The following is a 23,498-nucleotide window of genomic DNA, read 5'->3' as shown; positions in this document are numbered from 1 at the left end:
CTTCTCTGTGCTTCAGTGACCACATGTATTCTATTTCACACATGGCACATGGTAACAATAAATCCTGTAGGGTGTGTAGGGAGTACCTGTAGGGAAAGAAAGGAGGCTGCCTCAGGGCATGGCTGCTGTCCTTCTATTTTCTGTTTTCACTGTGAGTTAATTATAAATTCTTCTGTTTTGACTGGAGCAGGGCTGGTCGCTCCTGCTGCTGACTGGCATGGGTGCCTGCTGCAGATACTGGGACTGTTCTGCTCAGTACTGTACTGTTGTTGACAGGCAAGGAGACAGACTTTTTCCCTTTATATCTTCACAGCACTTCACAGAGTTCCTGGATGAATTCTCACCAGATGTCTTAGGCCAGCTCTTGAATGATCCCTTCTTGTCTGAGAAGAATGAAGTGATGGAGGTAGAACTGTCTCCAGCATCCCCAGCGCCACTCATCCAGGCAGAGCACAGCTACTCCTTGTGTGGGGATTCCCGGCCCCAGTCGCCACTGACCCACATCTCGACTGATGACAACTTTAATGAAGGTAATACGGCTGTGTACAAAATCAGTGTTTATCTGCTTGTCTTTCTTTGCTTGCCATGATGATGGAGTAATGTTCCTGGTGGGGTAGTGGTGCACTAAAGGCGCATGTGAATCTTTTGTGCTAATTGATATACCTACAATGAAGTTACAGGTGGGATTTGTTTGATTTTACTCTGCAGGCACTGTGAATCAAGAATTGGTCCATAGAGAGGGAAATTGTGCTCAGCAGAAATTACTAACTTTGCACTGTATTGCATTAAAACTAAGCGTTCCTCCAAAAGAAATGGGAGAAGGTCCAGAAATACACTTGTTTCCATGTGTCTGAATCTTTGGTTGCTAATAAACGGAGACTGATAAACCAAATGAGTCAAATGAAGACCACCCTGATGTTTGGGTCCTATATAACGTAATGTGTAAGGAAAGGGTGCGATGGAGTTTCAGTCTTCAGGAGAAGAAACAGAGGGGAGGTCTTATTGTGGTCTGCAGCTCTCTGATGCACAGATGCAGAGGAGGCAGATCTGGACTCCTCTCAGAGATGCACAGTGATAGCACAAGTAATGATACAGGTTGCAGGAAGGGAAATTCCACTTGGAAGTTAAGAAAACCTTTTTCACTGTGAGCGTGTCAAACACTTGAACAAGTTCCAGGGGCCATGATGTCATCGTCTATGGAGGTATTCAAAGCTGAGGAAGAAAAGGCCCTGAGCAATCCTACCTGAGCTGCCTGTGCTTTGAGCAAGAGGCTGATCTCTTGAGATGCCTTCCAACCTACGTCACTTCAGGTTTATTAAAAAGAGAGCAAAGGAAAAAACCTCTTAAAACCATAGTTATTTTCAGTAATGGAACTTTCTAGCATCCCAAAATGAAAATCAGCTCCTTTTATTTGTGTTTTTAAAATGTGTGTATAGGAATGAAACTTCATGTGTATTGTTCTTTAAACTTGTCTTGTGAAGTCCTGTTTCCATTATTATTATTATTATTATTATTATTATTATTATTATTATTATTATTATTATTATTAACTTCTAAGAAAAGAAGTGAGAAATGGTGCACAGGATACGAAGAACATCAACAACGTTTTTTTTTTTGCTGCTATGTTTAATTCAGCAGTTATAAACATCTGGAGGAGAAAAAGGGAAATGCAGGAATGGTGGGAGGACAGAATCCAACCTGCTTGTTCTGGTGTGTAAATGCCTACTAGCAAGAAGGGGAGTTCAATTCTAATGGAGGAGCAGGGCCATGAATACCTGGCAACTTCTAGACAGACTTTCACTCCTAATAATGTTTGTGTGTTCAGCATTAGCTTCACGGTGAAATGCAGTGGAGTACTAAACCACTTTGTAATAAAAGGGAGAGATTAGTACTTAGGTCTAAGCATTAACAAGCTAAGTTGGTTAAGAAGATCCACCAAGATCATCAGTTTTCATATGCTGACAGTTTTGTAGTCCAAAGCCCTCTCTTTTAAACAAGGTGTGGCCTCTTAGAGATTTCACAAATGTAGCTGCTTTTCACTAAGGACGATACATAAAACCTGAGAGAAGGCTTTGTGAAGTGACAAGGTTTTTAGAGATCATTTGGAAACATCATCTATATAAAGCCTTGCCTTTCTATATTTCCAAAATGTTTTATGTGAATATCTTTAAATCAATGCACAGGGGAGATGATGGATACTTTTACTGTGGCAAGAGAACAAGCACAAGGAACTTTATGAAGCAAACTTCCCTAGAAGTTAATAGAGAGAAGCTCCAAACTAGGCCAAAAGTGAGGGGAGTCTCCTTTGGGGAAAAATCCTTAAGAAATTCATACTGCTGAGACTACTGGGTAATTAGTAGAGCTCTGGTCAAATGATATTTTAAAAAGCCAAGAAATGTTAACAAGTGAGTTTAAAAATAGAAAATGAATGGAAAGCATTTCATCTTCTGCTCATTCTGCAGTGTTTCGTAAGAGAGGAGGAGGAGGTGGAGGAGTTGTTCCTGGTGTTTGGGATTTTATTTAATCTTTACCCTGGAATCACTCTAACAACCTCTCTTGACTCTGTGAGAGGGGGAGATTTTGCAGGTGGCAGTACTGAAGGACTTAGTGCTGAAGATTGAGACCGTCTGCACTGGTAGATGGTGGAGGAAGATAATGCTCTTGGCAATACTGGTGAACCCCAGTTCCCTTGGCAAAGGGGCTAGTGTAAAGAATAGACAAAAAAGTCACCTTTTCCAAATAACTGCCCTACTGGGCAGACTGCCGAACTCTTGCTGTTGTTGAAGTCAAGAATGTGGTATTCCTTCTTACAAGTCTCTTTTTAGACCTTTTGTGATTGTCCTAGCAGTGAGCACTGGTGGCTTGTTCCCCAGAGTGTGCAGCAGTGCTAACCCTTCTTGTCCGTGAGAGCTTATGGGCTGACAAAGAGGATGAGAGAGAACTGCAGGAGAAAGGAGAAGGTGTTCTAGGGCTAGACCCTTTAGCCTGTCTGACTAGGTAATATGTATTTGAAAAAGGCACCAGTTATGGTCCTCACTGAAGTTGTCATTCCAGTAGGCGTTCTGTTAACATGACCTGGAGCTGCTAGCTCCTTTCCACAAAGGTAGCTTCTTAAGTGCAATGTGCTTGGGTATATTTAGATGCCAGCTGGCTCACAGTGTGTCTCTTCTAACTCAGTGCATTTTAATTATGTGAGGCCAATCTGCTGCTCAGCCCTTGGGTACCACCTGAGATCTGCAAGTGGCTGCAGAGCACCATGCTGGTCTAGCCTTAGGCTGGGATGGAGCTTCACTGGAAGAAGATGTCCCCACAGAGGGTGATGGGTGGTTGAGTTGGTCTTGTTCCACATGGATCTGGTGTCCAAAAGGGTGTCCTCGCCTGCCTGACTTTAAAAATAGTCTTTAAATATGAAGTTTGTTTCCATGGCAATGGGTGCATTGCAGATAGCAGTGGTGGCTGTATGTTCACAGCCCAGCCAAGGCTCGGGGCTCCTGTGGGAGCAGCACCTTGGGGTGGCTGGAGCAGTGTCCTGCTGGGAAATCTTGCTTAAGAGCTTAAAAACAGCAACAAAAACAGTGCTGGAAGTGTAAAGCCAGGCAACTATGTCAGATCTGGGTTCAGCTCTTTTGAGAAGTCCTATTAACTACAAAGTGAAAATGAATGTGAACATCCATAAGACCAGGATCCCAGTGCCAATTTTTCCCAAGTTATTTATTCCAGTTTCACTGTATTTCCATAGCTTTATTTCCATATTATATATTCCATATTATTTCCATAGCTTTATGTGGAAGACATTTGCTGAACACTTTCAGGTTGTTGCTAACGTACACTTTGAAAGCATCAGTCCCTAAATCTTCAGTTTATGAATGCACTGACAAGTATAACCACTTTAAGGCAGATGTGTGCAAGATGTCTGGTATGTACTTCTTTTTTTCCGTCCCAAGAATCTATTATTATATTTAATTTTGCATAAACTTTTAAGACTAGAGATATCTGAGAAAGGTTTATAGGTTCGGGCTGCTTGCTTACAGCTGGTTGACTGTGTGTTTGCTGGAGCTGGAGAATAAGGATCCTGGCCTGGGAAGGGATCCATGTCTTGCCATAAGAAAGGAGGCTGCATCCCTGTGACCTGAGCTGTAAGCGTACGGTCCATCCCCTCCCTTTCACCCCTTGCCTTGTGTGTCATAGGCACAAACTTCTTGGAACAGTGTCTGTGCCTTGTTTTGGATGCATGAGGTCTGTAGGTAAAAAACTACACAGCAGAGGCTGCAGCAGCTGCATGGGGCTTTTTATCCTCTGGGATCAACTGCAGCAAGTGGACAGTGTCTCAAGGTTGGCACGTGTTTGGATTTTATGTTTGTTTTTCACATGGTGAGCCTCACAGAGGTGAGAGGGTGGACAGCCAACTAGTCATTTGGATGGTTTTTCTCTTGAAATTGTGGTCAGGTGGCTGGGTGCCTTCCTTTCCCAGTCCCCCGGGGGCTTTGCTTCAGAGGCTTTTCTTGGTCCTCACCTGCCCTCCTGTTCATGCTTTCCTTCCCAGGAATGCTTTGAAGCTGCTCTTGGATTTGAAGCAGCTTGCCTTGGCTAAAGGTTTGACAGTGATTGCTGCAGAAATGGAATGTTTCTGTTTTATGTTTGCTTGCACGAAAACTCAGGCTGGCCCCAGAATATAATCTGTATTGTTATTGAGCTTTTAAAATTATTATTGCTGAGGTTATATTTTCCTTCAATGTACTTTTAAAGCCTAAGTTTCCTTTTAAGCTTCAGCTCCGTCTCCCTGCATGGTTTAGGGGAGGACAGGGAATCCACAAAATTGTTTCCACTTCTCCAGTGCAGATAGCTCCACAATGACAAATCCAGTCCTTATCATACACAGTGCCTTGTACAGGGAAATACTTCTTTATGTGAAATACTTCTTTATGTATAGAGTCTGCATGCAGTAATCCAAGTCATATGCTATCTTTTTGCATAGAGGCACCTGCGGGCTCAAGGCTCATACATTTTATGTGCATATACACTCATGATATATATGTATATATATGTATAACTTGCCATATTTATTTTATGAATAATAGGCTTTATTTAAAAGCACATGGGTTTTTTGTGTGTTTTTTATTTTTAAATTATTTGTAGGGAGGAAGCCATTTGGCAATGGTAACTTGAATTTGAGCTTTCTTACGTGGGAGGGAAGCAGTCAGTCTTTATCAGCATCTACAGTTTTGAGGTATGGAAAAGTTTCTGACCTTTAATGTGTCTGAGGACTGAAATCTCTGTAGCTCACTCTGAGTCAAGCCTTAAAACTTCTGCATCAGTGCATCTGAAAAAGGTCAGTTCTGATTTAGAGGTGGACATTTTGGTGATTACTTATACTTACTGTTTTAACATACAACTGTGCTTGCAGCCAAACCTTCTTTAGTTTCCAGTTCCACACGTCAGGTCTCTTTATGGCCTTTTCCCTGCTGGAGCAGAGAACCATCTGTTCTCAGAAACCTCTTTCCCCGAGTGTTTGTGGGCTGTGATTAAGTTCTCTCTTGAGTTCTGCTTGGATACGGTTTGAACGAACAGCACTTCTGTGCTGTCCTATTAGGCTATCTTCTGGACATTGAACTATTCTTGCATTTCCTTTCTAAACAAAGGAATCTATGCAGTTCCTTTTCAAAACTCTCCATAAAATAACCACAGGAGCCAGTTTCACAAATTACAAATATTAGGGGAATACTCTTCCCACTTCCAGTCCTGCTGTTTCTGGAACCAGAGATCTCATTCTCTTGTAGCTATACAGTTGCACTGGGAGTTCATGTTCACTTAGTGGTTTAGTAGGACAATTAAGTCCTTTTCATGTGCCTCTAAGCCTGACTACTGCCTTCATGTGGATGCCTTCAGAGCATCCACGTGGGAAGAAAAATTCAGAAGGCTGAGAGAGTACTGTTTTAACTGCACATAGTACTTCTATGAATAATATTCAAAAAAAACCCACCAGAATCTTCTATAGCGAAAAAGAGAATATTTCATAGAATTACAGAATCATTGTTTGGAAAAGACCGCTAAGATCATCTAGTCCAACCATCAGCCCTCCTCACCATGCCCACTCTCCGTGTCCTTCAGTGCTGCATCCACACAGTTTTTGAATGCCACCACCTCCCTGGGCACCCTGTGCCAGCCCAGCACCACTCTTTCTGAGAAGAAATGTTTCCTAGTATCCAACCTAAACATCCTCTAGTGCGACTTTAAGCCATTCCCTCTCATCCTATTTCTGTTATGTGGGGGAAGAGGCCAACTCCTATCTCATCACAACCTCCTTTCAGGTCATTGTAGAGAGCAATAAGGTCTCCCCTGAGCCTCCTCTTCTCCAGACTGAACAACCTCAGTTCTCTCAGCCTCTCCCCATAAGACTTGGGCTCCAGACAGCTTTGTTGCTCTTCCCTGGACAGATTCCAGTGCCTCAATGTCTTCCCTGTAGTGAGAGGCCCAAAACTAAACACAGAATTGAATGTGTGGCCTCATCAATGCTGAGTATGGGGAGATGATCAACTGACATAGTGGCAAGAGGCACAGACTGACGTGGATAAAGCTGATCTCAAAGCAAAGGGTTCTTTGCTTGGAAAAGAGAGAAGCAAGACTAGATAGGGTTGGAGGCCTAAATTCCTCTTCTTCTATGGTGGGGTTTGATTCTCAGAATAGTTATGAGGTACGAGCAAATCTGCAGAGTGGTGAAAGCTCTGTAGAACAGCAATTTGGTGACTGGCATTGGAGTGCTTGCCAGCCCAGTTTCAGCATCTCACTACCACTTATGTAATGGATGATGCTATAAGAATAACGTTGTTCTCCCCATACGAATAATAAATAAGAACGGGGAGGAGCAGCTGTTGCTTCTTTGTTAAAGGGAAGGCTGCTTCTGCCACGTGTTGGGATTACTGCATATCACTGCTCCTCATCTTTCCCCCTTTATTTATTTATTTTTCCCCTTCCTAGTGCTTTAAAAAGGACCCCACTGTTTGCTGCTCAAACAGTGTTGTGTTTATGGAGGCTGCTTCTAGGGATCTGGTGTCGTTACTAGGGGTGGGGGTGGCTGTGGGCTCTCTCTCCCCTGACAAGAGGTGGGGCCCACTTGTTTCATGTGCTGTGAAAGGGTATTGTGTCTGCTGAGGGGCTGTGTGAGCCAGGAGACAGGAAGGACAAGGAAGCAGTCAGCCTGCCTTGAGGTGGGTCCAGACAAGGTCCAGACGTTAGCCGAAATGCACATACAGGCCCATGCTGCAAGCATGGCTCCAGCTCTAGTTCAGAGCGTCTTAGACCCTACTTATCATACATAAATGCATTCTAGCTATTTTATATATTGCTTGGACAGTGAACTTTGAGGACATACAGACAGCCTCTTCGTTCTGCTTATATGTGTAAGGATAACCCTCAAGTGCTTCCATGTGTCTTATCTGCAGGCTTGTTTCAAATGACATTCAGCATATGCATCTGTTTTCTGTGCGATTACAATCTGGCATGGTAGTTATGGTGGCATGCTTTTTTTGTGTGTGCGTGTTGAAGATAAGGTTCAGCGGTACGTACTTCATGTGACTCTGTTTGCTTAGTGATGCCATCTTCCTTTTGACCACAGGAAAAAAGAGGTCAAAATCACTTTTTTTTTGCTGAGCATTTGCATTCTTGCCACTTGGGTGAATGTGGATGGGAATGTGTAGTGCATCTCTAATTTCATTTCCTGAAAAGTACAGAGCAAGTCACTGATTCAATATGGCTGTGTTTGCAAAAAGTAGCTCTGTTAAACTCTTCAGTAGTGAACAGTGCTGAATTGAAAGTAGGGAGCAAGGGAGATCTTTTTAGTTATTTCATTAGCTGTTTTTCTGTACATCCATCACCGAGGGTGAAATTTAGTCAATGCTGCAGATGATTTAGTTTTTCTCAGGAAATGAGTTTGTACATTGGGTGAAATTGAAAAATTCATCTTTGCAAAGTGACGTGTAATGCTGGATGGAAGTAAATAAATTTGAACAAAAGGGGGAAAGCAAAGCCAGCTAGAAACTCTTTCTGTGTGAAATAAACTGTATAGATGATGTAAACACCTCTGGCCTTATTTTTCATTTTTACTACCCTGCTTTCCAATTGTATTCTATGGAAAAAGGGAGAAGTAAGGGATTGCAGCTCAACAGAGAAATACAAGTATCCCAGAAGGTGGCTCATGGTGTTGTTAAGAGACTAGGATCAAAAATAGGTATATTTGCGCATATATCTATGTATGTATATAAACTATGTATATATATGCATTTATATATAATGTACATATAAGTGGTACATATTAATCTTGCCATATTTTGACAAATTCTTAAGAGCCCTTTAGACAAACCTGAGGGCAAAAATAGTTCTGTCCTCCAAGTTACCACAGCATCCACAGGATCCAAATTGCTGTTTTAAGAGAAGGGAGAAACCTGGCTTCTTCCTTCAGCAACAGGCATCTACCTGAGAGCTCTGTGGGAGAGTTTTGACTGATTTTCATAGAAACGGAACCTATAAACATAGCAAAACATGTGGGTTACTTTATTTTGTTTTCCTTCCCCCTCCTATTACAGGATCCTTCACAGAAAAAATTGGCAGCTGAAAGTACAAAGTTCAGAATCTGTTGAGGTGGTGTTTTTGTTGCTGCACAAACACAGCCTTTTTTGGTTGTATGTGTTTTTCATCTATGTCTAAATAGTATGTAGTGATTATTGCATCGGCTGTGATGCTTAGAGGAGCTCTGATCTCCATTTTTATTGCAGACTACCATCATAATGTACGTGGTGGGCAGCACATAGAGAAATTAAAAACTTGAGTGTATTATGCATCAAAAGCCAAGCTCTTCTGTGTGACTCAGTGTTCATAATGGATTTTAAAGGCCTTCAGCTTTCATTGAGCAAAATGATGAATGGCTTTTTCCCTTTGGGGTGTTGTAGCATGGAGAAAGGAAGTGTAAAAGGGAGAATCTGCTTGTAGTATGCGTGGTGGATCTGACTATCATTGTCCATCTTAGCAGCAGATGTTTGAACCAGGGACGGCATTAGAGGTTTTGAAATAAATCTGAAGGACAGAATGGGTTTGTGTGCTACTTGGGCAGTTCGCACATACACCATGTGCAGTGCTTATACTTACAGCACAGAGGGAAATACATCTTATTTTGAGCTTCCTCTCTTGCTTTGTTACATGCACATTTTCTTACATATTGCCGGTCTTGTACCTGGCACCAAGCAGGACCCATGATGAGTACAGCTGGGAAAGGCAGGGTCATGCTTCAAGTTTTTTGTGTCACTGACTGAACTTGCTTTGGCATGTTGTAAGGCTCCTACTTTGTTTGGATTTTGGATTTTGTTTGTTTTAAAGGAATGTGGAAAGTGCTAAATGAGTCTACAGGAAAAGTGAGACAGGCTAATGACAAAAGCAGCCCATAGAAGCTTTCTAAAGAAATGTAATCTTGTTCTTGGACATGGGAGATCATAGTTTGAAGTGCCACAAACACTTGGTTGCTGTGATGAATTGGATTTTTTGGATGCTTGATTTGAAACTGAAGATTAACTTGCAGTGGTGTTAAATGCTCATAGTCATACCTGAACTCAGTGCATACTGTTTTGATTAAGTGAAGTATAATAGCAGTGCTAAATCATCTGAAAAATCCAATTGCCATTGTCTCCAGTTGGTCATTTTAAATTACTAGGTACTTTGTGGCTTTAATCTCTGCATGGCTCACTTGAATTTTCAGGACCACCGTGGAAATTAATTCAGGTTGGTGAAGTATTTTGATTGTACCCTAGGAGGGAATTAAACAGCTCTGTGGGAACTGAATTTGAATTGCATTCGGTAAAGGAGAAATGATACTGTGCATCAGGAACCAGTGAGAGTAACAAAACACGGTGGAGCTGCTCAATTGAGGGAGTGCTGTGCACTGTATGTGTTGGGTAAGGCACAGCTTCTAAAGAGAAAGCTTTTGATCGCATCAAGGCATTGCTATTTTTAGATTTATGACACATACGATAGTACACTGAAATAAACCTTCATAGATGTTTCTTAATACCAGGGTGCTTTGCAAACTGTGACGTTCAGTTTGCAGACTCTGTGCATGCAATTAAACAATGCTTGAGCACTGCCTATAGAATCTGAGATTTTGTAAAGTATGGACTGCTTAAATAACAGATTTCACGTGCCAAAGTGCTTGGTATCCATGGACTTACTGAAACAGTTCTCATCTAGAGTCACTGCATGACAGAGCTCTGAGATTCAGAGGGAGTATTGGCTGGCAAGCAGATCCTAACAGCCAGGATCATTTGCTCAGCAGTGAACTTTGTTGTTCAACTAGCTAAATATCTTGCTCGGGCTTTCTTCTCTTATGCCTGAACGACATACAGCATATTTTGTCTAAACTTGGCAGTACGATGTTGCTTTATCAATATCCATCTAAAAGGGCATTTTCTCAGTCTGTAGTCTTGGTCTCTGTCTTAGTAGTTCACGTGTGCCTCCTGGATCATGTTGGATGTAATAATGTGTATTTACCTTCAATTTCTAGACCCCAGTCATTTACTGTTTGTTTCCACAGCATGTCTCACTAGGTTTCAAGAAGACCTCCTTTCTCCTCTGGTGTACCTGTTGGGCCAGCCTGAATTGCCCTTTCATTTGGAGATTTCACGTGCACCTTTGTGCTACTTCTCATCCTTCCATTAAACCTTTGCCATGGTTCTTCAGACACCTCCACCAGAAATAATGTCCTGAAGGGTGTGCCATGCTTTTAATTATTACCAGTATTCCATAGTCTGTTCAGTTTTTCCCCATGTGCCTAAACTTATATTTTTTGCAGTTTTCTTGAGGAGTTTTGGCAAGGACTTCCCCTTGTTCTGCTAGATAAGGGCTTGGCAGAGCAGATTAAAGCTTTTAGGAGTTATTACAGGAATAAACTAATAATCGTTTTCAGGTAATGTCAACCAACTGTGCTCAGGAATTGGAGAAAGGCGAGAGAGAAGTGTCCTTGAAGATCAGAGGAGAGATTGGCTGTGACTTAAGAATACATCACGAGAAAGTGCCTTGTTACACAACACCAACTGTGATAATGAATGTGTAGTAGGGACTTGGGAAAATCAGGAAGAGGGTAATGTGAAGGTGGGATTTGACCATTGCATTGCTCCATCCCTTCTTTCAGAGAGCTGATCATCTGGAATGACAGCTGTCACCATACTTAAAAGGCAATGTCAAAGACCAGATAAATGCAGTTCTTCAAAGTTATCTCGGGGTTAAATGCACCGTGTTGCTATCTCTGAAAACCTGTGAGCTGGTCAGAATAGCTTCAATGCCTGGAATAACTTGGAGCAGTTAGTGTGGAGCTGAGCGGTGATGGCGGGGTGTCAGGTCAGGCAGCGTGTTCAGGTCTCAACAGAGCGGAGTGATGGGCTGATGGCCAACATCCTTGTGATGAATTTGGGGATTAGAGATGATAAATATCTCAAAGCTTGGTCTTAGAGGCCACGTCCTGTTTCCCTGGGGCACCCACAGCTTGGCTTCTCTTCCACTTGCATGGTAATACAAATCTGAGAAATTGCAGGGCTAATTACTTGGTTCACTGATAACTCTTATTTATATGTAGCCTTCTCTCCCACAGGGAGTCTAAAGTAGCTTGCAATTGCTAGCATGCCACAGTACAGCTTGAACCAGAGGTGGGAGAGGCAGCAAGTGCACAGCACCCTGTTGAGGAGGCTTTGGAAGAAGTTATCCAAACAAACATTTGAAAGTTGCATTTACCAAGGGATTGTGGATTTCCAGGCAAAACTACCTCTCTGATGTTCTATTTGAATGGTCCACAAGCAGCAAACAAGGTGGGGTCCACTCACCCACTGACCACTGATAGCTGTCAGCAGAACAGCACTATGGATAAGGAAAAGGCTGATGTTCTCAATGGCTTCTTTACATCTAACTATAAAAGTCAGATCAGTTATCCTTGGGGTACTCTACCCCCTGACCTGGAAGCTTGGTATGGGGAGCAGAATAAACCCCCTACAGTTCAGATGGAAACAGTTAGAGACCTGCTGCTCCATCTGAGTACCAGGTCCCGTACTTAGGCCACAACAACCCCAGGCAGTGGTACAGGCTTGGGGCAGAGTAGCTGGAAGAAATGGACCTGGGGGTGTTGTTTGATGCTTGACTGAATGTGAGCCAGCACTGTGCCCAGGTGGCCAAGAAGGCTGATGGCATCCTGGCTTGTATCAGAAATAGTGTTGCCAGCAGGAGCAGCAAAACAGTCATCCCTCTGTACTCAGCCCTGCTGAGGACACTCCTTGAGTGCTGTGTTCAGTTTTGGGCCCCTCGCTACAAGAAAGAGGTGTCCAGAGAAGGTCAACAAAGCTGTGATGGGTCTCGAGTACAAGTCTTGTGGGGAGAAGTTGGGGTACCTGAGGTTGTTCAGTCTGGAAGAGGCTCAGGGGAGACTTCATCATTCTCTACAACCTGAAAGGAGATTGTGGTGAGGTGGGGTTCAGCCTCTTCTCCCACATAACTAGTGATAGGACAAGAGGGAATAGTTGTGCATGGGGAGGTTCAGGTTGGATATTAGGGGAAATTTCTTCTCCAGAAGAACTGGAATAGGCTGCCCAGGGAGGTGGTGGAGTCACTATCCCTGGAGGTGTTTAAGAAATGTTTAGATGTTGTACTAAAGGACATGGTTTAGTCTGGAAATATTGGTAGTAGGTGGATGGTTGGACAAGGTGATCTTAGAGGTCTTCTGCAACCCTTCTAATTTTGTGAGTCTGGGGTTCTATGAATAACATTCTTGTGTTTATGAGACATGCAGAGAGAATGCAAAAAGAGCAGTGTCCCCTCTCCCAAGTTAATTATATATACAGTATTAATGCTACCTATTTTTTGTCTGTTTGTTTGTTTTGTTTTGCTTGTTTATTTTTCTTTTCATAAATACTTCTATTTTCATTGTTCTGTGTTTCCTGGAAAACTTTGGGACTAAGCACATCAAACAATTTAAATACAATGTTTAGCCCTTGCTGTGCAGTTCAGTTTCTTGGCAGAGCCGGGCTTGCTGTTCCAGAGCATCTGATTACAGGATACGTATTTTCAGTTTTAATTCCTTGGTGTGTCTTTTCTCAAATTACCTCCTTCCTTGCCAGTGGTGGAGGTGAGGTCCACCACAAAGTAATGACTAGCACAAGCCACGTGGGTACTTCTCCCTTCTTGCTGTCTCTCAGCCCCCACCAAGCGCCTGTGTGCCAAATGCTTGTGTGGTCTTAACAGTAGCTGAAACAAACACAGCGGCTCTCAGACCACTCTTATTTTTGTTACCTGACTGCTGCTGGTGACATCCCAGCAGCTCAATGTGTAAAGGCCTTGTATCAGCCTCACAGGCTGTTGGTGGCATAGCCACAGTACCCTGAAAAACTCCCAACAGTTGATGCTGTGTCTGGTTAGTTCGAAGCTGTGTTGCTGTGTCCTGACTGTACTACTCTTTGTGTACATGCTTCCTTGCTGCTTTGATTCCATATATGCAACAAGTACTGACTATGAAAGCAGGGAGAGCTTTGAAAACGAGGTCAACACCATTTTATTTTATGTATGTTTGTCCTTACAATCCAACTGCTTGATTTATGGATGTGACCCTTGCAGCTGCTGGCTGGTTGTGGCAGCAGACTGCACTGTGGTGCAGCAGTGAGGAGTACTCTCCTCTAAGAGGAAAGGCCATCTACAACTGAACTTAAGCACTAGGAATGGGATTTTTTTGAAGGTAGAATTTTTGAAGGTAGAGTTGCCAAAAATATATCTACATCTCTCTTCAAAGTGGCTTCCAAGAATACAAGTGAGAAGCTAGCAACTTACCATACCAACCTCCTTCCAGTTCTTGACAGTGTAAGGCAAACCCTTTGGCTTTGTTCAGTGAAAGATGGCAGTAAGCTTTCAGAAGCTGGTCTCTGCAGCCAGTTCTGTGATGCTCATTTCATTGATGCCAGTCTAAATCTGCATCCTGTGCTGTGTATCCCAAGCGCTCTGGGGATGAAATTAGTGTGATCACCGTGGCACTGTTCTCGTGTGAAGTTATCAAAGCCACTGACCTCTTTTATGCTTACTAAATGAATCCTTAGAGGAAAATTCTTGAACTTGAAAGAGTGAAAAATCCTTTGTTCTTAGAAGTGTAATATCACCAATCCAGGTATGTGATGACTGCATGCAGCAGAAGGCTGGCTAAGCAGTACTTCTACAAGAAGGAATAAGATGGAGTCAATGAATGTTAGGTGTGTAGGACATAGCTCCCTGGCTGCTCTACACAACACTTGTTTAATCTTGTTCTGCTAGGTGCTAGCAGCTTTTGGCAGTGTGCAGTGATTAGTGCTCTGTGTCTTTCTGCGCTGCTCCTCTGGGTATCCTGGGGCTAGGATTAGGTTACAGCCCCGAAACAGCACAGTTGTCTGCATTGACTGAGAGGTGAGTAGGAAGGGCAAAGTGGTGTTGATGGACTGAAATGTCTTCTGTGTTTGTTTCCCTTCTCTGGAGGAGGGATGACATTATTTTCATTTGTAGTCTCTCTGTCCCTGACCTAAACATGTGGTATCCAATTTCCTTCCCCGGCAGGTGACCTGGAAAATGAGGACTGGTGTCTGGGTTCAGAACTGACTCCAGCAGCAATAAAGACTGAGCCAGCGTTGTGCGAGACGTCAGGCCTCACTCCCTCTGTCAGTCTCACTGTCACTGCCACGTCGCTGGACGGGGAACAAGCTGAGCTGCATACTGATGCCCTGGTACTTGCAGACTTTCTCTTCTCCTCTTTCTGTAATTAGACAGAGATTCTCCTAGACCACTGCCTCCTCTGTGCCAAAGGTGTCGATTCAGGTTTCTCACCATAGTCTCTGCTTTGACATTTTCTAATGCTTGTCGGTATCCCACTACTGCTGTAGAGTTTGTTTCAAAACTCATATTTGCATCTTTATGTCTTACTGGTTGGATGTGGTTTTCTTTTATGACAGACAGTGCAAAAGCCTGGAGCTGATGCTTCTAAAAATTGTTTAAAAAGTCTCAAGTGAACCAGGAACAGCTGAAGTGTCTCATTTGTACTGTGTAGTCTCTAACAAGCTAGGAGTCTTCCATAATGACTTGCTTTAGAGCTGCTGTGTCTTCCCCTAATCAGAATGAGACTCCATGACTGAAGAGTTTTCCATTTTGCCTGCTAAGTCACTTTTCGCCAGGTCTATCAAGCTCTGACACTTCGAGGTGCTGCTGATTCCATACTTACTTGCCGAGTAAGAACAATTTATGATGCCTTTCTGCCCACACCTGGAGCAGCCAGTGGGCATTTGTGAGAGCTTGGTTTGACTGTGGTTGAGTTCAGGAGTTTGAATAATAGCAGCTGATGGTTCCCTTTCAGTGGAGGAAGTACTTTGACAGTTCTCAGTCAATGGTGCAATGGTGTCTGGGGTGCAGTTGCTTGGGGTGGAGCTATGCCATGTTGAAAATGAACATTCCCTCTTGGATGGGGATTGGAAATATGTGCAACAGAAACTGTTTCGTGGGAAACTGGGAAAACTAAAAAACATTACTTTCCCATAGTTCTCTTGTAGTCTGATTGTACTGTCCTCAATAAGTGGTCCCATCACAGCTTGGGATGCTGTGATACTACATAGAGTGTCTTGGAACTCACTGGTGGCTCATTACTATTGCACAAATTAGTTACACTGCTTTTTTGGGAGAGATTTTGGCCAAATTGAGCATGTTAAGGTGCCAGACTAACTTCCTCAAGCCTGGGACTGTGTAATTCATGCAGAATGGACAGCAATTTGGCAGCCTGGTGAACCAGTCCTGTCAACAAGCAAGTCAGATGTCCTCCAGACATCATTCAGCCACAGCCATCTCTATTACAGTTCCTCTGCACGGTGAAATGAACTTGGGCTCAATAACACAGTGCTCAGTGAGTGGCACCTCAGTCTCACTTCCAGACGGCAGTGGTCTCAAATGGGATCTTCCTGCTGCCAGGAGCATTGCTATCTCTGCTTCAACCAGCTATGTAGTCCAGCAGATCCTAGTGGCAGCTCTGTTGCTAAGAGAAGTAATTTGAGTGGGTTGCTTGCTAGCTTTCAGTCTGAAATGTCATCTCTGAGGCATAATCTTTTATTTAACTAAATACAGTAATAAAAAAAGCCACAGCAAAAATAGTCAGGGCAGCATCTTCTGTAGCCTGGCTGGGCAGCATTTTCTGTAGCCTGGCTAAGCAGAACTGTGTGAAGCAGTTAAAGCTTTGCCCGCAGCAGAGCAGGAGAGGGAAATCTCTCCGTTTATAGAGTATTCATCCTTGTATCCTTCAACTAAGATCTGAAGATGTGTGCTTTGGGTTTTCATGCTCTTAATTTCTCTTTCCTAGATGAAACCACTGAGCCAGAAAGCTCTTCCAGAAATTAAATTGGAGCCTCATGAAGTGGATCAGTTTCTGAACCTCTCTTCTAAGGAAGGTCTGTTAATTACCTACCCAGTATGCAAGGGGAATGACCAGAATGCATGATGAGTGTACTTTACCCCGATTAAATATCTGGCTTCCTTGTTTGCAGCATTTATGCTGAAGCTGTTGCCTTCTAGGGATTTGAATCAGACTGTTAAAAAGCCAATCTTTCTGACCTATTTATGAGGATTTATTTTAAATTTGTTTTTGTCTCGCTTATCACAAAGAAAATTATCCCTATTTTGTCTATGACATGTTCACAATTGCAGTTGCTGGAGGGAGCTTGAATCCTTAGCGTAACAAGGATTAGATTTAGATTAGAAGAGATCTTAGAAGATTTCTCCTCTTGCCTAAGATGGGACTTAATAAGGCATAGAAAATAAGTACGAGTGGAAACTTCGCTAATTGAAATCTCTTTGCCTTAAGCTGCAAAAGAAAGCATGTGAGTTTATATGAAATTATCTTATAGAAGCATCTGATTTTAGTGTATTTGTTTCAGTTCAGGTTTGAGGACCACCAGAGTCCCTTTGTGCTATAGAAATTAAGCAGTAGGAAGAGTAACAATCCCTTCCCTTAGTGTAAAAAACAGCTTTATGGCACATAATCCATTGACCTAAGAAAAGTTTGAAAGGGACGAATGTTTTGGCTGAAATTTAAGAAGAAAACTACATCTCAGTTAGGAACACTTCATATTCTGTTAGTGAATTCATTTCTGTAGATAAATAGAACTGCTCTAGGAAGGGACACAGCTGGCTTAGCAGGTGGAACAAACAGAGTTCATATCTTAACCTAAAATGTAGATGAAATTGCTTGATTTTTGAGATTAAGAACTTTATTGTCTTACAAGAGTAAGCAACTGCTAGAATTAAGATGCTAGCCCAAAAGAGCTTGTGCATAATAACTTTTTTTGTTACTCTTTTTCTCCCTTCATCCACCACCACTTGATCTTTTCAATTCAAATTTGTAAAACCTAGAAGAATCCAGCCCTATATCTTCCAATTTAATTGCTGTAAATTTACCTTAAAATATATATATATATATTTAAAAGAAAAAAAAAAAGCGGATGTTAAAAACAGCCATAATTCAGTTGTTCATGTAATTTGAGTAGGTGAGACATTGTACTCTTTCTCTTGATCCGGTCCCATTTGGTCATAAGCAGCACTTGGCTTGCCAGTTGTAGCACAGGTTCTCTTGGCTGCCAGTGCAGTGCAAGTTTGCTTACGGCTGTGGATAACACAGCGTTGAGAGAAGTTCCTGAGGTTGTTTCTTTTGCTGCTCCTGATCCACTAAAGCCTTCACTGTCAAGAGATTGTCTTTACCAACCAGTTGTGTCAGACCAGATCCTTAGGGGATATAATTTGTCTTTCCTTAACAGATTACATGAACATTATCTTCTCTTGAAAAGTACTGGCAATGTGTTAAATCCATAGCAAGGCTGGGAAAAACTGTTGTTTTTGGAGAGAGAGCATGCCGGTTCAGAGCCCTCTCTGTTAATGTGGTTTCTCAAGCAGGGTATTTATGCTGGAGGCTTATACTTAAATCTAAAGGCTTTTTTTTGGAGAAGTGGAAGTGTAGGCAGAAATGACTGGAGTAGATGAGCATAGCCTTGTTTTGTCTGTTGGACCTAAAGATAGCTGCTGTGTTTCATTCCTCCATGAGGCCTTATGAAGGGCTTCCATGTTGCCACATTTGCCTGATCCATCATTTAGCACCGGGTCTGAGTGCTGGAAACTGGGTGGTGCCTGTATCAGTGGCTCTGGTAAAGGCTTATTAGCACCTCCAACCCTTACACTGTATTTCTCTCTTGCCATGCAGCAGTTGATCCTCTGCATTTGCCTCCAACCCCTCCCAGCAGTCATGGCAGTGACTCTGAGGGAGGGCAGAGCCCAGCTAGATCTCTCCCTCCTTCAAGCCCAATCCAGCTGCAAGCCGCAGCTAAAGTGGCGTCACGCACAGCTTCAGCACTCTCCAATTCCCCTCTCCTGACTGCACCACATGTAAGTTGAGCTGTTTTTTTTTTTTTTTAAACATCTGTCAGTTGGTTTTTTGTGGGTTATTTTTGTTTTGTTTTGTTTTTCTTTTTTCTTTTTTTTTTTTTTTTGCTTTTAAATTACTGTTCTCGCAATAAATTTGCTAATTTCTGTTCTTTGGATGAACCCAGCTCTGATCAAAACTGTATATCCAGTAATTCTTGCTCATTTATATATCCTGTTCCCACAGGGAATGACGTGTGCCTCTCTAAACTGAGGCAGGGTTGAGCACTGTTATGAGGTTTCTTCCAGACTGGATTGTGTTTTATGTTAGGGCCCAACCCTGCTGGGTTAATTTGTCCCTAATACATCTACGTCTGTCCTCTTGTTGCTATGTCTTGGAAATCAAGTGGTGATTTTTAGGGAGGGATTTTCAGCACTGCTTCTCATTTGTCTCTTAACCTGCTTGAGCCAAGAGAGGCTTTACTGGTGGCCTCAGTGTGTTCAGAGCTGGGCTGAAAGCATCTAAAATGGAAGCTATCTAAAAGATCTTCAACCTTCATTCCTTCCAGTTGCATGAGATTGCTGAGTTAGTATGCAAAGTCCTTGTTCCCTAACACCTTTTCTCTGGGGCTGTGTGCACTTAGTGGTACATTTCTTCATTTTTGTGGCACTTGTAGAAGTTGCAGGGGACTGGCCCACTCATCCTGACAGAGGAGGAGAAGAGGACACTGATAGCAGAGGGGTACCCAATCCCCACCAAACTGCCCCTGACAAAAGCAGAGGAGAAAGTGCTGAAGAAAATCCGCAGAAAAATAAAGAACAAGGTAAATAATGTTTATTTAGCATCTCTGCTGGTAATTTCTACTTAGCCTTCATTTAAAAATGTTGCAGTGTTTCAGTAGCAATGACCTGTAGTACTGCTGAATGCTGTAACATGTATTTTAACAAAGTATTTTTCTTCGTACCTAAACACATCCATCACGCTGTGACAGTGCCTCTCTGTTTAGGTATTTACCTGAACACATGAACAATGGAGTATTTAGCAAGCAGGGTATCAAGTTGCTGTTGCCTGGCTCCATTTTAAAAACTGTTTGATTTTTTCCCTTAGGGGTAGGCAAAGACTTACATGTTCTTTCCATAGCGTTGAAGGTGTTCTTTTCCACTGTTTCATGTTTTAAAGTCTCTGTATTTCCTTGCCCTAGTCTTCTGATGACTGAATTCCTCAAGTTTTCAATGAATAGTTGACAGCAAGGCTGTGAAATACCCTGCAAGTCTTCTCTTTCTCTCCAGATGGCAAAGAGCTAGTGGAGGAAAGCATTTCTTTCAGACTTAGCCACTCGCTTATTCTGGAGTATATTAGCACACCTTTGAAGGCTGATGAATTCTGTTACTGGTTTTGCAGACAGCGGTGTAAATCTGCCCACACTGAATTGAAATGTGGTCTAATTTATTTTCCTCCCCCCCCAAAAAAAAAAATAAAATTGTGAAGTTTCCTTATGCATTTTATCATGCACATTTGTATTGGGAGGAATTGCTAGAGGCCTTTTGGTCAAACTCCTTGCTCTGAAAGCAGGGTGAGCTTAGATCAAGTTACTAAATGGCTTGTCCAGTCTTGTTTTGCTGTTTGAGTGATGGGTCCCCAGCTTCTCTGGGCAGCCTGTTAATATATGAGGCTGCTCTTCTGGTTAAAAAATAAAATAGAATCTTAATGTTTAATTGGAATTTCCTTTGATGCAGCTTGTATTTGATGTTCTCATTTTGCTGTATACCTCTGAGAAGGCTGACTTAATCTTTGCTACAGCAACAGGATTCCCTCCTTACCTCTCTCCAAATCTGAGCAAACCCAGATTTCTTTGCCACTGCTGATAAACCATGTGCTCCAGCATAATTATTGCAGCAGAGGCTGTTCTCCGGACTTGCTGCAATATGTCAGAAGTATTTATTTCAAAGTCCCAGACTTCACATGGTTCTCAACTGTGGTCTTGTGGGTGCTGAGTAGATGGGAAGATATACTTCTCTTGACCTACTGGCTACATTCTTGTAACATAGATCAGCTCTGATTGATGTTGGTTTTTTTTTTGCTATGGGGGCATATTGCTGATTTATGTTTGACTGACTATCAGAATCCCCAAGTCTTTTTCTGCAAAACTGCTTTCCAATGTATGCATAGGTTTTTCTTTGACCAGAAGCAAGGCTTTCTCCTGGCACTGTCTTTTAGTGTTTGTGCTAGGATATTCTCTGCAGATGAATCTCATTTGCTTTTTAAGGTTAGTTCTGTAAGAGCAGAGAGTGATCTTTTTTCTACTACTCAGAGGAGCTGTCTTGCTTCAGGATGTGGAAATGGACCAAGTCAGTGCTTTGCTTGCCAAGAATAGGAATGGGAACAGCTCTGAAGCTTGAATGTAATAATGTCAGGGCTTTTTACTAGTTTATTAATTCATCTCTGCTGTTTTTTGTTTTTTTTTCTTTTTTTCTTTTCAAATATTTGGTGTTTTTCTTCCCCTTTCCTTAGATCTCTGCCCAGGAAAGCAGAAGAAAAAAGAAAGAATACATGGACAGTCTGGAAAAAAAGTAAGCCAGCCCCCTTCCTGTTTCAAATGGGCCAATAGCACTGGTTGCTGAAATGGGAAGGGATCCAGCTGTTGATGCTGGGACTGTTTTGTGCACAAAGTGCCAGCTGCCATCTCGTGGTTGTGACTGAGAAAAGGCCCTTCTTTAGCCTGCTTGTGCATTTGCTGAGGTGCTGCGTATATGACTATGCCTGCCACCAACACATAACTAATGTACTGGCAAAGACATTAAACCTTAGGTAAGACTATCATCTATCATCTACTGTTAACTTTCCACTCAGGCAAATGTGCTAGTCTAGTGGATAGGCACTGCCCATGGAAAAGTGGGGTTAGGGTGAATATAGTCATGTACCATTTTTTGTGATACCCTCAAGGTAATTTCCTTTTGTTCAAATCACATTGTGGATGAGCCTTGATTTCTCAGAGTTAGACTCTTGTGAAATTCCAGCATATCTGTACAGATATGAAAGCATTTCCCTTTCCCTTTTTTCCTCACGCAGATATTCAGGGTGGTCATACATGTCTTATAGGAGTCCCATAGTTTTATTTTGACTTCTTGTGTAGCAAGTCATACGATAATATGCTTTAGTTTAGACAGGCTTCCTGGGACAGTGAAGAAGCGAGTACTCTCTTGGAAATGAGTCTTCTGGATTATTAGCCTCTGTAAACATGAAAGTCAAGGATCTGATTTCAAGGATCTGAAACATAGCATTTGTTGAATTAGTTAGCGTGGTACCTAAGAATAAAATGCACACATAGAACATTCTTGCACAAAATAATTGCTAACAACATAATCAGAGCATATTCAGTGATATTTAAAGTATCTGTCTTATAGTCTGATGCACAGAGAAAATCACAGCAGGGTCTTCCTTATTGCTATTTTGAGGAGTAAAAAGTCACTGCAGACCACCCTGAATAAACTGGACCAATTGGGGTATAGTTGAGTACCACAGGCAGATGTTCTATAGTTAGTCGTATCTATTGCAATGCCAACCACACCACGAAGCAGGATTAAATATTATGACTGAATTTAGTTGGTATAGCTTTTTCATTAGATGATGTAGGAAAAATGATAGAGCTCTCTGTGAAAGTAAATTTGGGTTGTTTTACAAGTTTTTGAATGTAAAAAGCAGTCATTTATTGATCTTTCCTTGTGTTGTCTCCAGAGTTGAGAACTGTTCAAATGAAAACAGTGAGCTACGTAAGAAGGTGGAAGTCCTGGAAAGTACTAACAGGTATGGTATGATGGGAATAAAGAAAAATTAAATGAGCATGACAGTAAAAAAGTAAAACCTAGAAATTAAGACATCAGTTGAAATGTGAGGAATAGCTGTATCTGATCTGGTTAATGTCGAAGAAAGATGATGGAGAGCAGTTATTGTAACTGTGCAGTGTGATGTAAAACATAGGGGCTTTGATGTCAGCTCTTAAACTGTCTCCTCAGCCTGTGGTGTGTTTGCCTTTTATTACTCTTTGTGTTCTTCTTTTGCCCAAGGAAGCCTGATTAAGTGTTGGTAACAAACAAAAAACTGCAGCACAACCCTCCAAATTGTCCTTTGTCAGTGAAAGTTTGCTTTGACAAGAGGCCTTGATGTGGAACATGACACTTCGGGAACTCAGTTGCTTATTTGATCTGAGTCAATGTTAGCTTATTCTGGACTGCTAGGTATCACTGCAATTGTTGTACACAGTTCTGATTATCTTACACACCATTAATATCTTTCATTTGAGATACAACTTCCTTTGTAAGGATAATCAGCTTCTCATTTCTTCATTTCTGAAGAAAGTGGTGTCTCAATGGTAATTTTTTCAAAAGATGTATAGCAGAAAATTATCTATAGCTGAGGTTTGAGTTGAATATTAGCCAAGAGGCGTTTGAAATGATAACTGAATACTGCCACTGAACATGATGGTAGCAGCAAAGTGTGGGAGAAAGCTGGATTTTATATATAAGACCCACAGTCATGAAAAATGGCCCTAAAGGTTGTCTGGCAGCCAATGTATTGCTAATTGAGTGGCATGTGTTGTTTCTAATCTCTGGATCCAATCTCTGATTTCATGGAGTGAGACCCTCTAGCACTATAATTTGCTAGAGAGTGTCTCCCACACACTGCTCATGCATACAGACATCTGCTGCTTGTTTGAAGGGAGCCAAGCCATTTCTGTCCCTCCTGTGTCTTCCTGCAGGGTTTTACATAAAACAGCCATGAGCTGTTCTGTAGGTGTTGGATAGAGTTGACTCTCTTAGAATCTGTTCTAGGACGTGCTGAAACCAGCTGCTATAAGGAAGAGTGCAGCTGTGAGTGACCACTCAGGGACAACCTGTTGTCAAGCTTTTAATTTTCTCCTTAGTTTGTCTAAATTTGGTCCATGTTTTATATCTGTTGAGCTGGTGAAGGTATGGTCATGAGGACTGCTTTGTTAATATTTTTCAGTTTTTTAGGCAGAGTCTTTAGCATCATCTTTGTTGTTGCTTTTAAGATCTCACACCAAAAAGCCACTTTCTTT

At 42.1% G+C, this 23,498-nt stretch overlaps 1 protein-coding gene across 2 annotated transcripts in view; it reads left to right on the top strand.

The window, feature by feature from the left end:
- CREB3L2 (cAMP responsive element binding protein 3 like 2) overlaps positions 1–23,498 on the top strand; it is a 73,125-nt gene that overhangs the window by 34,931 nt on the left and 14,696 nt on the right. The window contains exons 2-8 of one of the 2 annotated variants that reach the window (XM_015866650.1): positions 314–530; positions 14,593–14,759; positions 16,373–16,460; positions 18,266–18,444; positions 19,098–19,244; positions 20,933–20,991; positions 22,157–22,225. In XM_015866650.1, the coding sequence (XP_015722136.1) occupies positions 314–530; positions 14,593–14,759; positions 16,373–16,460; positions 18,266–18,444; positions 19,098–19,244; positions 20,933–20,991; positions 22,157–22,225 (926 nt within the window). Of the gene's footprint in view, positions 1–313; positions 531–14,592; positions 14,760–16,372; positions 16,461–18,262; positions 18,445–19,097; positions 19,245–20,932; positions 20,992–22,156; positions 22,226–23,498 lie in introns of both variants that reach the window. The other variant, XM_015866641.1, reaches the window with a different exon arrangement.

Source organism: Coturnix japonica, chromosome 1 (assembly GCF_001577835.2).
Source record: "Coturnix japonica isolate 7356 chromosome 1, Coturnix japonica 2.1, whole genome shotgun sequence".
Taxonomy (NCBI): domain Eukaryota; kingdom Metazoa; phylum Chordata; class Aves; order Galliformes; family Phasianidae; genus Coturnix; species Coturnix japonica.
This window is presented reverse-complemented; position numbering and strand designations above follow the sequence as displayed.